The following is a 14,922-nucleotide window of genomic DNA, read 5'->3' as shown; positions in this document are numbered from 1 at the left end:
GCTTACAAAATACCTTCGGGCTAAAAGTTATGAATTAAAAATTATTTCAACATTACACGAGCTGGTTGATCAATATTTTTTATTTTAGTATCTGAGTTTTAAATTTGTCAATTTTGCTAATTTATAGAAAGCGTCACTTCGGCTGTGCAACCTTAACAATAGTCCGACTACTAACAACAGTGGAAGCGGGGCTAAAACCGGAGTGACGCTGATGTAAAAACAAGAAAGCACGCAGAAAGTATCAATTATTAACTCGCTCTGAGACATGGAAGTGCTAACGACTCCAGTGCGAGAACAACACAAATTTGACGTGAGCAGATTTCATAGATATCTGTCAGCCAAGTCACTAGTATCGAATAATGACGCGCTGACGGTGCGACAGTACTGGTGAGTCAATTTAAATGACGTTGAATATAACACAGCTGAGCTAAAAACACGCTAATGGCTTCCTGTTGTGCTTTCAGCGCTGGGCAGTCGAACCCCACTTTCCTCGTCCAGACAGCCTCCAGCAGCTACGTGCTCAGGAAGAAGCCCCCCGGCGAGCTGCTGCCAGGGGCTCACAAGGTAACGAATTCTCGTCGCTTTCGGACTAAAGCTAGACTAAAACTTTCAATATTCACCACCTCTCCAGCAGAGGGCGCCATTTAAACTCGTTTCGCAATTAAGATCTTAAAAGAGTGATTAGATGCTTTAAATTTAACAACTATCAGGCACAATCACTGAAATGTGCAAGTAAGGCCTGAATATATGGTACACGTTATATCAACAATGGCAACATTATATCAACAAGGTAACAAAGTCCGGTCACTTAAGGACGTTTCCCTTACTTAAACTTTTCATGTTCTCCACCTCTCCAGCAGAGGGCGCAATTGAAACTAGTTTCGCATTTAAGATCTTAGAGTCATCAGGTTCTCTAAATTTAACAACTATCAGACATAAGAAATCACTGAAATGTACAAATAAGGCCTGATTGGATCAAAATGTTCAATGAGAAACAGTCTTCTTCCAATAATAATTCTACCATGTGCAATGATAAACTATCTCTTATATTTCTTCTTAAATGTTTGTTCCAGGTGGATAGGGAGTATGGGGTGCAGAAGGCTCTCTTCTCTGCTGGCTTCCCTGTGCCTCAGCCCTTGCTGCACTGCACAGACGCTGCAGTCATTGGAACAGAATTCTATGTGATGGAGCACGTAGAGGTAAGCTTGTGCAGCAAAGGTCCACATTTCATATGTTTATGATGTCACCAAGGCATGAATCTGAATATTACAACTATATTTATCGCAGCTTAACTTGACCTCTACTCTTCATCGTAATGATAATAAACTACATAATGACATTTGGACTCATTTGTGCTGACTCATTGAATCACAATGATAACTGACTAAGACTGCTCACTCGTCACCTATCATCAGATGGTTCAAGTTCCGTATTATAATAAGAGGATGCACCTTTTCCATTATTATTGTGTAGGGGCGAATATACCAAGACCTTCGCCTCCCTGGTGTGAGTCCTGCCGAGCGAACTGCTCTATACGTGGCTGCAATGGAGGTGCTGGCAAGACTCCACTCACTGGACCTGACATCATTAAACCTTCAGAGTTATGGACGAGGATCCGGTTACTGCAAGAGACAGGTTGGATTCCAATCAAACCATACATTTCTCCTCGTGTTAGTCGTCGTACCATTCAGAAGTGTCTCTCCGTCTGTAAAGGTGTCCACCTGGACCAAACAGTACACCGCAGCGGCTCACAAAGACATTCCAGCCATGAATGAACTCTCTGACTGGCTGATGAAGAATCTGCCATCCAATGATAAAGAAGTCACGCTTGTCCATGGAGATTTCCGAGTGGACAACTTAATATTTCATCCAACGGAGGTACAGTTTACAGTTAAAGTTGCTCCCATCACCTCACTGCCTGTAAGTGTAATGCTTCACAATGTGCTCCTTCTGTTCTCAGGCCCGGGTGATAGCAGTGCTAGACTGGGAGCTGTCTACTACTGGGCAGCCTTTGGCAGACCTGGCCTACTTCATCATGCCTTATTACTGGTCTAAAGGCCTTAACATCACTCAGACGATGGGCAGCTTAAAGGGGATAGAAGGCAATGATAACACCTTTGAGTAAATACAGTAGATTGTGTATGTGTGTGGATAGAAGTGGTCTTTCATATTCCTCTGTCTCTCCAACCTTATTCCTTCATAAACAGGCATCCCAGCTGTGGAAGACCTGATATCCATTTATTGCCGGTGCCGGGGGATCCCACCTGCTTTGCCCCACTTGAATTTTTACCTGGCCTTGTCTGTCTTTAAGATTGCAGGAATCGCGCAGGTTTGTTTTTGATGCCAACAGACATTAAACTTTATGTGGACAGAGGTGGTAGAAGTAATCATTGATCAACCAATAAATAATGAAACTGTAATTTTAGTAATATGGTACGTAAAAATGTCTCATTCTCCATTATTATTCTTTTGTCAGGGGATCTTTGCACGCCACCTACTGGGTAATGCCAGTGCGCCTAATGCAGCTGAGTTTGGCCAGCTTGTGGAGCCGTTGGCTCAGTTTGCCTTGCAGCTTGCGCAGAGGTTGGTTGATGTTGCAGTGATGGTTAATTCCGTCACCGCATTCCTTCTTCATCCTACAGCATTCTTGCCTCATTATAGAATTCATAGTCTTATTAGACTCAGATGAGGTGAAATGTGATTATTGTTATTAAATGGCATAATATTTAATAGTTAATGGCTTGTAGTTAAGTCTTTATTTATTGGACTATTTTTTTCTAAGAGAAACTAGACTTGGATGAGGATAATTTGGAAAGTATGTTTTATATCTTAAATATCTATACATATTAATGCACTCGTATCATAATTATTATGACCACATGATATCATCAGGATTCATACATGCCAGGTTTATTTATAGAATATTGCAGTTTTCAATAGTGTTTTATAGACAAGATTCTAATGTTTCCCATTTTCCCTGTGTTTGTAGTTCCGGGTCTCTGTCAGGCTCAGCAGAGGACACACTGTTCCTCCAGACACCCAAAGGTCAGGCTGTTCTCCAGCAGGTCAAAGACTTCATGAGCCAATACGTGCTGCCTGCTCAGAAGGTCAGTTCCCATGTCAGGAACAGGTCTCTGTACCTTCAGACAGCAGGCGGCATTTTCAGATTCAGAAGCTTACACACCTTAACTTCACAAGCACATAATATAGACTTGTTTCTAGGTGTAAGTTGACTTTGATTTGTGCCATTTTCAGTTGTATTAATGTGATTATATGATAGGAAGAAGATTTATTGTCTATCAAACTTTTAAATGGCATGTAAATATACCTCCCTTTTCTGTGGTAGGAAGTTGCTGAGTACTACATGGAACACACGTCTCCACAGAGGTGGCACACTCCCAAAATAATAGAAGACCTGAAGGTAAGGAGATGATCGTAGGTGTAGCCTCATCTACTCACCTATGGGGTTTATATACAGTATACTTCATCAGGTAGTCATCCTCCCCTTACCTGGTGGCATATATTAGTTCTCATCAAGGTCTGCTTGTCACCAACCTCACACCTGTCTCTATCTGTAAGGTAATATTCAGTTTGTGCATTTATGTGTACTCTGTAAACCCATGTGAGTGTGTGTGTGTGTGTAATCTGTGTACCCAGGTTAGAGCCCGACAGGCTGGGCTGTGGAACCTATTCCTGCCTGCAGTCAGTGGTCTCAGTCAGTTGGATTATGCTTACATCGCAGAAGAAACTGGCCGCTGCCTCTTCGCCCCTGAAGTTTTCAACTGCCAGGCTCCAGGTAAAACATCCCGCAGCATAAACCTACACCATGAATGTTACACAGGTCTCCAGAAGACTTGATCCATTAATGTACAAGATTGGTTTGTGTGTGATTAATGTTGTTGAGATCACATCATCGTGATGTTTCTCCACAGATACAGGAAACATGGAGGTGCTCCACATGTTTGGCAGTGAGGAACAGAAGAAGAAATGGCTGGAGCCGCTGCTGGCAGGAGAGATCCGCTCCTGTTTCTGCATGACAGGTGTGTTTCACCGTCCTAAGGCCGGGTCATCTACAGGCCAGGCATCCACACAAATACACTTTATTGAAGCAAACATTGTACATGACATTGTGCATACAGTTGTAGGATATTTTGGAGATCATTTTTTATATAGAAAGAGGAGAGAGAGAGGGATAGAGAGAAGGAGGGAAGGTTGTATTATCACCACTAAATAACAAATACAAATACATTCTAAAATGCCAGAATGGAAATTTTGGTTTGGAAATGTGGCTTAAAGTCTTGGAAACTCAGTGGTCTAAATGGTTTACAAGTGGGAAAATAAGAATGTAAGAAAAATGATCTACTCTGTGGCATTTCCGAGGAACTCTTACATAGTTTAATAGTACTGGCACAGCTACTGAAGCTGAATGTTCTCTACAGCACAGGAAATTCCCAAACTCTCTATCCAAGAACACATTCATCATAACAACACTATTAAATTAAAGGACAAATTCAGATGTCACTTTGAATCGTTGCAGCCAGGATAAATGACTTCTTGGAGTCGGAGTAGCACCCAGTAGTGTTAGAGTTCAGTCCTTGTTGTATTTGTTGTGGCTTTCAGTCGGACGTTCCTTGCTGCTCCAATGGGCCGGATCGTATCAAGACAAAATATACACACATGTAAGACATTCACAATGACTAATTTATCCCTGTTCCGACCCGTTTGGCTTCCTCCCTGCATGGAAGAGTGCCGCACTATTCCCAGAGGTGATTAGAGTGGGTGTGAACGTTCCAAGGGATTGAGCAAAACACAGATGGGGTTTCTCGGATTGGTCATGTTTTTTTTTTTGGTTTTGTTTTTTTTTTGCCACCTGTTCGCTTGAATGATTGTATTGCATTGAGCAGAAACAATCTGAACAATTTCTGCTACTTTTGAGAAGTAACATCTGCTGCAGCGTAAGGGAGCAGCAGTGATTACTATCTGTTAAAGGAACTCTTTCCTTTCTCAGTGTTTCCAATCTGAAAACCTTTTTTTGAGGATCTACTCAAAACATAAATGCAAGGTTAAAGTGAGGACAGAGCAGAGAAGTCTCCATGTTTTATAGAACGCTATAGCCACAACATTGCTGCGGCAGAGAAAACCACGATAAGTCCTCGCACGATGTCATGGAACACTGAATATCAGGCTCTAGCAAGAGGGGCATCGCACAGTCTTATGATCATATAATGTTGTTGAGATAACTACGATGATTTGAACCCTGCGCTGACGCTGTTCTTTCCCTGGTGAGGTTTGATAAAAGTGTTTTGATACATTTGCCCTCAGTGCCACCATGCTGTCTGTGTGGTAAACAAATTCTATGCAACAGAATCCTTTTCATCTTGGTTCTTGGTTCCCGAACTTTTTCAGCAGGGCCTCTTCCCTTTTATATACACCTCAGCTGATCGGTCTGACGGGGGTCTAATCAATAACAAGAGAATATAATTATATTTGTATAAAACTGAATTGTTACACCATCTATGCATCCTCACACAGCTCCGACTATAGAAGACAACTATAAATGTTTGTTCTTCCTCTCTGCTCTCCTCCCCAGAACCCGACGTGGCCTCCAGTGACGCCACCAACATGGAGTGCACTCTTCATCGGGATCGGGACAGCTACGTCATAAACGGCAGGAAGTGGTGGAGCAGCGGTAAGTCTCTTTAAAGCTTAACTGTTAGTCGCGGAAAGAGGGATGCGGCGTCTTCCTGTAAACGCTCCCGTAGCTCTAAATATAAATCTTGTACTTCAGGCTTCAATGCAGGCGACCTTTTGTTAGGCTGCATGTTACGGCCTCATAAACAGGTTGTGACTCATCGGTGAGTCACTGTTTAGAGCTCGTGGCAAGATCAGCATCAACTGTAACGTATCCGAGAAACAATTAAACTGCAATCGTGAGGGATTTGATCGGCACTTAATAGTTACTTAGTATCCACAGCTTATATCTGAGTATCTTTACATATTCATCCTGCAGCTCTTCCATCAGTGCGTGCTGAAAGGCTTTCCAGATGTTGCGGCCGGAGGTTTTCCTACTTTGAAAAGCTCCAAAGGAAAACAGTGGCTCTTGTTTTCCTGCCTCCTTAACCCTTTAATCCCCTGAAAAACCCCCTGCAGTATCATTTCTTTAGACTTTCACATCACTGCGCTGCATGTGGCGCTCGGTTATGATCTGTCATAGTTGTGTGTCATGCCTCATTGTTTGTGATTCAGGGGGATTCTTTGTTGAGCTGACTATCCCAAACCTCCATCTGGAGTAGAAGTCTTTTTTTGGGGAATGTCCTCACGTATCGCTTGGTTACTCAAGACTGCTCACATGCCGGTTGCTGCTCTCGTATTTACTGTTTGGCTATAATTGGGCTTTTGTGGTTTCTGGCCGTTACTGGGGTGTGGCGCTTGGACCGCTCTGCGTCACTGGAATGACTCACAATATTCAAACAATCATTTCTGCCTCAGTCACAGCCAAAGGGAAGTAAGACTTAGATGTCAAAGTTGAATCACTGCTCCTCTTTCAATCTGCTTTGGGTGTATTATTTTGTTTGTTATGGTAACCCCGTGTTTCCTCTCTTTTTAGTGACCATGTGCGTCTTTTCAGCGTCTCGCCAATAGTCAAAATTTGAATCAGATGGAAAAACGGACGCGTGCAAAGATGTCGAGCAGCGTGTGTTTACAATAATTACTCCAGAGTTCCTGCGTTAGATAGCTGTGGCTTTTCTTGACGTCTAACGGCTCCGGCCTGTCATGGAAGAACCCACAGTTAACAGAAAATATTCCATTCATTTATTTGCTTTATAAAACCAAGCAGTTTCCATGTAGTTTGCCCTGAAGTGTGTGTGTGTGGAATGTTGGTGCTGGTGTTTGATCTGCACGGGAATTATTCCTGGACCTGCAGTCGCTTATCTGCAACGCATAGAGGTTAAAATATGCACACACACACACACACACACACACACACACACACACACACACACACACACACACACGTACGTCCATGTGTTAATCATTATTGGTAAATCGGGTTTCTCTACAATGGAGTCAACTTGCCTGTAGGCATTGTGTGTGTGTGTGTGTGTTGCAAAGGAAACAATTTTACGACCAGATTAGATAAGTAATCCTTTCATGCATAATTTGTCTCTGCACTGTTTGAGGCAGAACCCTGTTTCAATCTGGACCAAACCACCTTGGATTGGAATGAAAGGTTGACAGTTATTACTGGCTTCTGTCAGTGGGTGGATACACACCCAGCGCTCACTTTGCTTTGTCTACCTGTTTGTTCTAACGACATGCAACATAATACGGTTAGTTCCTTGGAAGCCAGTCTTTCTTTCATTTTGAGACTCCTGGGAAACTGTATCCCAATCCCTCGCCGGCGCAGCGACACTCCTCTTTCTCTTCGTTACACTCAGGCTCCCTAACGTCGGAGCTGTGAACCATCACAGGGGAGAGAGGATGACTAACAGGTGACACAGGGCAGAGGGCTTAACAGGCTACATCTGCCTGTCTTCCCTCGCCGTCTGCGGCCCATCTGGAGGCGTCTGATTAAGACGAGCCCGGACTGTAAACAGGCCTGAGTAGAGCCGTGTTTACCTCTTTGACTGGAGAGCCGTTACACTGCGGCCGCTTTACGTAGGAGGCTTTGTTTCGGCCTGAGGAGTGTTCTCTTCAGCATAATGCTACACCAAGACGCCACAGGCACAAACGTCACTTTAAAGGTTACAGTATGATATTAAACTGTAGATTATGTCCCCACTGCAAACCATTCACTCTCTTTAAGCCGGATGTTTCTCAGTGTAGTGGCTCTGCAGGATCCCGTCTACCGTTTCCTCTTTGTTCTCTAAATGTCTTTGACTCCACGGCAATCAGGGCCAACCAACCTCATTCCAACCCGAAGCCACAGGAAGCAGTGAAATAAGATGCAGCTGATCGTGTGGAGAGCTGGCACACACTGCCTAACGTTCGGGCTTTAAGTTGATGATGGGAACCAGAGATGTCGAGTTTGGAGCACCCTGTTTGTCGGTCGCGTTTCAATCTGGGGAGACGGTCGCTCACACATGTCCCTCCCTTCATTCATCACTATGTGCAAATAACTTGACAGCATTTAAGATACAAACATAAAGCTGAGAGATGTTATATTCCTCTGTGCTTTTGATCATTGCTGTCTATATTGTATGAGAGTAAACTATATATTTACATAGACATAAACCTTTACAGAGTTGCTCATAGAAATGTAAAGAAAAAGAAGAGCTGTGAGTCTCAGATGGTGAAGGTGCTTGTGTCTTGCTCGTCTGACGCAGACTGCGAGTGTGTTTGCGTGGGCGAGCGCAGCGCTATCTCCACTGTCGCCTGCTCGTTGTTGTTGTGTCTCGGGTGTCTCCCCAGCCGTTGTCCCAGATGTTTAGCGACCTTCAGGACGTGTACCCTGAAGGAGGATCCGATGAAGGCGTACAGGACGGGGTTAATGCAGGCGTGGGCCAGAGCCAGGCTTTCTGTCACTTGGATGGCGCGGTCCATCCCTTTACTGACGCTGCAGTCGGTCACCAGCATGTAGATGACATCCAGCGCTCGCCACAGCTTGATCACATTGTAGGGCAGCTGAGTGAGGAGGAATACGGCCACCACAGCCAGAAGGACACGCAGGGCACGCCACTTCCTGTCCCTGCGCACCCCGACGGCCTGGCTGAGCGCCCGCCCCACCCGGCAGTAGCACACCAGCATGACCAGGAAGGGAAGCAAGAACCGCAGGGTGACCTCCAGCAGCTCCAGGGTGGCCTTCACAGGTTGGGCCATGTCAGGCGGGTAAACGGCTGTGCAGGACGTCCTGTAATGTGAGTGCTTCACCGTGGAGAAGATGAGTTCGGGAAGGCCGAGGAAGCTGGCAACAACCCACAACACCACACACACCAGGAGCCACTGCCTCCTCGCCCTGGGCCCTGTCCGGCCCGCGGCGTTGCGGGCCACAGCCAGGTAGCGATCCACGCTGATGCACGCCAGCAGCAGCATGCCGCAGCTGAAGTTGGTGCTGTAGAGGAAGGAGGTGAGCTTGCAGGCCACCTCGCCCAACCTCCACCCGTGAACCGCGTCGGCCGCCCAGAAGGGCAGCGTGAGAAGCAGGAGCAGGTCGGAGATGGCGAGGTTGAGGATGCACACGTCTGTCAGGGTTCGCCGTCTCAGCGGGGAGGCGTAGACGACCACCACCAGGGCGTTTCCTGCCAGACCCACCACCAGAGCTAGAGCGTAGATGACCGGGAGGAAAATGCTGGCAAAGGAGCGCACGGCCTCTTTGTCACACACAGAGTGATAGTCGGCGTAATCATAAGTGTTGTTATAGTCGTCCTCATAGTAATCCTCCATCTTCTCCTGTACGGGGAGAGGGGAGAGGGAAACCTTAGCAACGACCTCATGATTTCATCTGGGCAGAACATTTCATTTTCCCTCCCTGAGCATTTTTCCTTTTTTTATAAAGGGCTCAGATAGAGTTCAGGTTCTAACTCAAAATTCCTGCTCCCACTTCCTCCATTAAATGAATAAACATAAAAATGGAAGTAATATTATGAACATACAGTAACTAAATATCAGGATGTAGAAATTGACTCAAAACATTTGTTGTAAAGCACAACATACAGTTTTAATCAATAAGAAACGACCTATGTTGTTGTTTTCTTGATAATACAATTAGATTCTGTTAATGGATTAAATTGATCCCATTGATTATTGCATCCCAAGAGGTTAAGCAGAGATTTTGATGCTCTGCCGTATGTAAGAGTGCCAGGCTTCCGATGCTCTGTTGTTATTTTCCCATGCTGCTTATGTCATGGATCATGAGTAACCAGGGGAAACCACAAACTCGTGACAGGAACAAGCCATCAGAGGAATCTCTATTGCGTGCCGTCCTGAACGCCTTTTGTCCAGTCTGTCTGAACTGTCTGCAGCTTTTGCGTGAGCTCCGGGAAATACAAAAGAACCACTGACTGGAAACCGAAGCACGTAAATTGCCGAGCATCCAGTTACCCTTTTTGAATTCACTCATTCACTCCACACAAAAGGATCTGCAGACGGATCCCAGTGGCCAAACGTGTCACTCTCAAAGAAACGCAATCGGCTCATCTGTTCCCTAGACGCATGACGGTACAAGCTCAACCGCAAACAGATAGGAGAACATGCTCGTCCACACGTACACTTTGATATGATGATGTCACTCTAAAGCAGGAGCAAGCAACTTAACAATGCCGAGTGCCAATAGATGCTCTGACCTCACCGCAGCTCTAACCCCTAACAACAAATCGATCAAATTAATATAAAACTACTACATTGAATATTAATATTTCCCCGGTGAAGACTCTGATTTATGCTGCTTCTATGACAACGGTCGTTAGAGCAAAGCTTTCCAGGTGTGTGAGGTGCCAGCTCATTATCTCCCAGCAGAGACGAGCAGCAGCAGATGTTTCTGTGGAACGTCTTGAAATATGTCAAGAATTCCACAGCTGTCAGCGGCTGCATGTTAATCTGGAGAGGGGAAAATGTGACGGGAGGTGTTTGACACAAGTCTCACACTTTAAAAAAGGCTGCGGCTGTTAGAAAAAGGTTCAAACTTCATATGGAATGATTTAAAGATGCTTAGTCATTGGGATCCTGTTGTCATTACAGTAATTGAAAGGCAACTCTGGCACAAAACCGGCTCATAGTAGTAAGGAAAACTTTGTATTTCTATAAATCCAGAAGAGTTTGACGAGGAAGAGAAAGAGAGAACAGGAGCTGAGTTTATCAAGACCTCAGCTTGATTATACTAATGTCATAAAAGAACCTGCACAGGACTTTGACTTGTCACTTTTACAAGGAGGCTTTTTGAAAAACAATGCAGATCACTTCTCACTGTAGTCATGAGGACGTCAGGACATGAACTTGTATATCATTTGTTTTGAAGACGTTTTGGAAATCTGGAAAATATCAATTACACATTTTTTGCGTTATGGAAAATCAGGAGTTAAATGTTTTCCTACCTTGTGTTTCTTCCTTTGAGTTGTTAAGGGAAGTTGGTGTTAGTCCTTTTTCTCCACACACAGTTGTGGTGTGTGAGGAGGAGAGATGTGTATGTATGTGTGTGTGTGTGTGTGTTTGTGCCGCTGCAGAGCTGAAATGACTCCTCCGCCTCAGCCCGTCCCACAAGGCAGGGGCACCGTGTGTGTGTGTGTGTGTGTGTGTGTGTGTGTGTGTGTGTGTGTGTGTGTGTGTGTGTGTGTGTGTGTGTGTGTGTGTGTGTGTGTGTGTGTGTGTGTGTGTGTGTGTGTGTGTGTGTGTGTGTGTGTGTGTGTGTGTGTGTGTGTGTGTGTGTGTGTGTGTGTGTGTGTGTGTGTGTGTGTGAGACTGATAACACTCCTCAACAATCTCCTGTAAAGCTTTACTCGGCCTGCATGCTGTCTCAGCTCAATCTCTCTCTCTCTCTAGGTGACATGAAGGGACAGGAAGGATGTAGAATAACATCCAAATGGTTTGTCTTGGTCCTTTCTTGTGGTCTGGTGGAATGTTAGCGTTTGTGGTTTATTGCCTCTGTTACTGGCAGAGAGAACATTTGGATGAAGACCAAACAACTCAAGATCTTTCCCCCTGCAGTTATTATGAAAATTTATAAAAAATGTTCTTAAAATTTGACTCACTCCTCTTCTTAAGAGAACTACAAGGCCCTTAAATGCACTTTGTGTCTCTTAATGCTCAAATTGAACACATTATAGCGTAGACTATGGGGAGTCTGCAAACAGCAAACATGAGTGGAAACCTCCTTTGCAAAGTGAAAGGGTTCGGCCATAAATCCTTTTAACTGAGACATCAGTCTTCACCATATGTGACACGTGTGCATCTCTCACTGTCAGCCGTCTAATTACAGAGTATGGGCTGGGTATGTTTATTTTCATTCCACTTGATGACGGGACATGTCAGGACATGAGAAAGCAGGACTCACCCTCAGTCACAGGCCATGAGACTTATGTAAGGTTTCATCAGGAACACCGAACTACCCGGATCCTCCCTCTTAGGACATCACCTACTCTGTCCTAGCTCTTCTGATGCTCTTGTTTTCTAATCTTTCACTTCTAATCTGTCCTTTTGTTTTTTTTCTCATTCATCATAGTACCTAACTTATTGCACTTCTACTCTAGCTCTAGTTATGCTCTTAGCTGTTGGTTTAGGAAGGAAATGCGCTTACGATTTCTTGTGACCTGAAGTTCTTTTATCTACCTTTGTTGAACACACTTATTGTAAGTCGCTTTGGATAAAAGCGTCTGCTAAATGACCGTAATGTAATGTAATGTAATGACTGCAGGCCAAACGGGCTTTCCCTGCTGGTGTTTGGGTGGAGTTGTGTGTGTGTGTGTGTGTGTGTGTTTTGAAAGTATTGGCTCAGTCGTAGTGCTTATAACATTGTGCAACCTGCGGGTTTATAAGCAAAGCGTCGTTGAGGTTGTGTTTGCTCACAGGCTTTCTTGCTGAGATTCGCCTTCCACAAATATTCAGGCTCGTCTCGTCTGAAGCAGTCTGGTGTCCATATGTTCTGTCCTGAGGGGACAGTTTGCCATTTATACACAAATACAAACAGGAAGGGAAACCAGTGGTCAACCTCTCTGTACCTCAGGGAGTCTTTAGGGGCTGCTTGTCCAAAGAAAGGGCCTCCAACCACAGCTTTGATGTTGGGAAACCTCAAAGGGACTCTGATCTGCACTTCACATCACCTCTAAGGGTTTCATGTTTTTGTCCGATTGACTGGAAGCAGGATATCTAAGAACAAATGTTTTTACAGATTTTAGTGACTTGAAACTTGGTCATAGATGGAGGATTACTTGGCCTTGGTGGAGGTATGTGCTCTCTGAGTACTTATGTAGTCTTACACAAAGGTTCTGTGTGCAATATGTTGTTCTTGCTTATTTTAGTGACCCTAAACCAAAGTAAAGTTTATTCTCAAGTAAAGCTTATTTCTTTTTGAAACCGCAAAAGCAAACTCAGGAAATGTCAATCAGTGTGAGGCAGGAGAACCCAGTGTTTTCCCCTCCATGCTCGGGTCACAGCGCGGTAAAGGACGTCCGGACGCCACGGGAAGCTGCTCCCTCTGTTGGTTATGATGTCGCAAAACAGGAAACATAAATCAACAGCTGTAACTGCTCTCTACAGGTGCCGGTAACCCACAATGCAAAGTGGCCATTGTGATGTGCAGGAGCAGCTCTCAGGATGATACCAGCAGGTCAGTAGAAACGCTGGTGGTTATAAAGTTCTGATCGTGTATAATTTAACATTTCCATAAGAGTTCTGCTTTTGACCTTTTGTTCACAGGCATGACCAGCACAGCATGATCCTGGTACCTATGGACACGCCGGGTGTAAAGCTTGTGAGGCCGCTCACAGTGTTTGGACAGGACGGTAAGGATTACGCCGTCTTATTGCTTTCTCACTATGTACAAATAAATCTTCATAATTTGAGCAGATTGTTTCGTTTAACCTGTTTCAGATGCTATCCATGGTGGACACTTTGAAGTTCACTTTGATAACGTGTGTGTGCCTGCATCAAACATCATTCTGGGTAAAGACACTGTATATAAAGTCATACATTCATTTAAGCACCATTTAATTGTTTTCCCTTTGAATGACTCAAAAAGCTGATATATCATTTGACAACCCTCTGAAGAAAATGTTCTAGTTTTCTGAAGAATTTTGCCAAGGAAGAGATAGAAAGGTAGAATTTCAGACACATGGCACAAGTATCCATCAGTCCATTTGATTTAAAAAGCCCATATTTTGAACAAGGGAAGAGCTAGAGATCTAATCCAGAAAAGCTCGAACAAAATGCTATAATTTTAATAAAAACGTTGAAGGAAGATGTAATGAGGAAATGCACAAAACGGATAGACTTTCAAACCAGCATCATCTGGTTTAAACAAGTTTTTTTGGTCAGAATTTCAAGCAATATAAGGACATAATAAGAATATCATAAAAGGATTTCCAGCACGGGTATGAAGCCTCTTCAACGTGTGTGTGTCATCAGGAGAGGGCCGGGGGTTTGAGATCGCCCAGGGCCGTCTGGGTCCAGGCAGGCTGCACCACTGCATGAGGTCTGTAGGCCTGGCAGAGTTTGCTCTGGAGCTGCTCTGCCAACGAGCCGCAACCAGGCGCACGTTCGGCAAGAAGCTCTACCAACATGTAAGTAAACAGACGTGCTGACACATAGCAGTCGAAACAACTGAAATGAACTGATTCTGTGATCCTCTTCCTGGGTTTAGGAAGTTGTTGCACACTGGATAGCAGAGTGTCGTCTGATGATTGAACAGACGCGCCTGCTGACGCTACATGCTGCCCACGCCCTGGACACAGTCGGCAGCCGTGCTGCTCGCAAACAGGTAACACTCTTCACTGTGTCAGTTAGGTTCTACTTGGTTTGTATACATGTTTTATTCTGTTTCTTTGGTGCTTCCTAGATTGCGATGATCAAGGTGGCGGCCGCCCGGATGGCCTGTAAGGTGGTGGACTGTGCCATTCAGGTGTACGGGGGAGCTGGAGTGTCTGGAGATTTCCCGCTGGCGCAGATGTGAGCATCTTTTCCTTGAATTCATTCAGGTAAACTAATATAACAGAGCTCCCTCCTGATGTCAACATGTTCCCCTCCAGGTATGCATATGCAAGGACCTTGCGCATCGCTGATGGGCCAGATGAGGTTCACCTCTCCTCCATAGCTCGTTTAGAACTGAGGGATCAGTTTAAGAAAGCACAAGCCAAATTGTAAGGTTCTTACATTGTGTGGTGTCACATTGATCTGTTTGCTTGGACACCAACAAACTGCTTCCAAAAACTCAGTTTACACATCAGTTTTAACTTGTATTGTGATCACAAACAGCCTTTTCTGCTTCTCCAGTGA

At 44.6% G+C, this 14,922-nt stretch overlaps 2 protein-coding genes across 2 annotated transcripts; one reads left to right on the top strand and one right to left on the bottom strand.

Annotated features, from left to right (window-relative positions):
- The first annotated feature begins 158 nt into the window (after positions 1 to 158).
- On the top strand, positions 159 to 14,843 carry acad11 (acyl-CoA dehydrogenase family, member 11). The gene is made up of 20 exons (XM_076158142.1): positions 159 to 387; positions 465 to 564; positions 1,074 to 1,199; positions 1,474 to 1,635; positions 1,714 to 1,878; positions 1,961 to 2,102; positions 2,208 to 2,329; positions 2,477 to 2,583; positions 2,990 to 3,107; positions 3,347 to 3,421; positions 3,658 to 3,796; positions 3,933 to 4,040; positions 5,591 to 5,689; positions 13,189 to 13,258; positions 13,348 to 13,433; positions 13,522 to 13,593; positions 14,056 to 14,210; positions 14,291 to 14,407; positions 14,486 to 14,595; positions 14,676 to 14,843. Exons 1-20 carry the CDS (start codon positions 266 to 268, stop codon positions 14,788 to 14,790), a joined length of 2,310 nt encoding a protein of 769 aa, XP_076014257.1. The 5' UTR covers positions 159 to 265; the 3' UTR covers positions 14,791 to 14,843.
- ackr4b (atypical chemokine receptor 4b) lies at positions 7,930 to 11,125 on the bottom strand. The gene is made up of 2 exons (XM_076158144.1): positions 11,031 to 11,125; positions 7,930 to 9,390 (listed from the first exon to the last, which is right to left on the bottom strand). The coding sequence occupies exon 2, from the start codon at positions 9,382 to 9,384 to the stop codon at positions 8,287 to 8,289; it is 1,098 nt and encodes a 365-aa protein (XP_076014259.1). The 5' UTR covers positions 9,385 to 9,390; positions 11,031 to 11,125; the 3' UTR covers positions 7,930 to 8,286.
- Positions 14,844 to 14,922: the final 79 nt, after the last annotated feature.

Source organism: Genypterus blacodes, unplaced genomic scaffold (genome assembly GCF_046128005.1).
Source record: "Genypterus blacodes isolate CSIRO-AG114 ecotype Tasmania unplaced genomic scaffold, CSIRO-AGI_Gbla_v1 ptg000076l_1, whole genome shotgun sequence".
In the NCBI taxonomy this organism is placed as follows: Eukaryota; Metazoa; Chordata; class Actinopteri; order Ophidiiformes; family Ophidiidae; genus Genypterus; species Genypterus blacodes.
The sequence above is the reverse complement of the archived record's forward strand: the minus strand, read 5'-3'. Positions and strand labels throughout refer to the sequence as shown.

What these genes read in the sequence shown, in the direction of transcription:
- ackr4b (XM_076158144.1), bottom strand. Translation starts at nt 9,384, where the DNA reads ATGGAGGATTACTATGAGGACGACTATAACAACACTTATGATTACGCC.
- acad11 (XM_076158142.1), top strand. Translation starts at nt 266, where the DNA reads ATGGAAGTGCTAACGACTCCAGTGCGAGAACAACACAAATTTGACGTG. An exon ending in CTCCTGTTTCTGCATGACAG is followed by an intron (nt 4,041 to 5,590) that starts GTGTGTTTCACC and finishes TCTCCTCCCCAG; the next exon opens with AACCCGACGTGGCCTCCAGT. An exon ending in CAGGAAGTGGTGGAGCAGCG is followed by an intron (nt 5,690 to 13,188) that starts GTAAGTCTCTTT and finishes TGCTCTCTACAG; the next exon opens with GTGCCGGTAACCCACAATGC.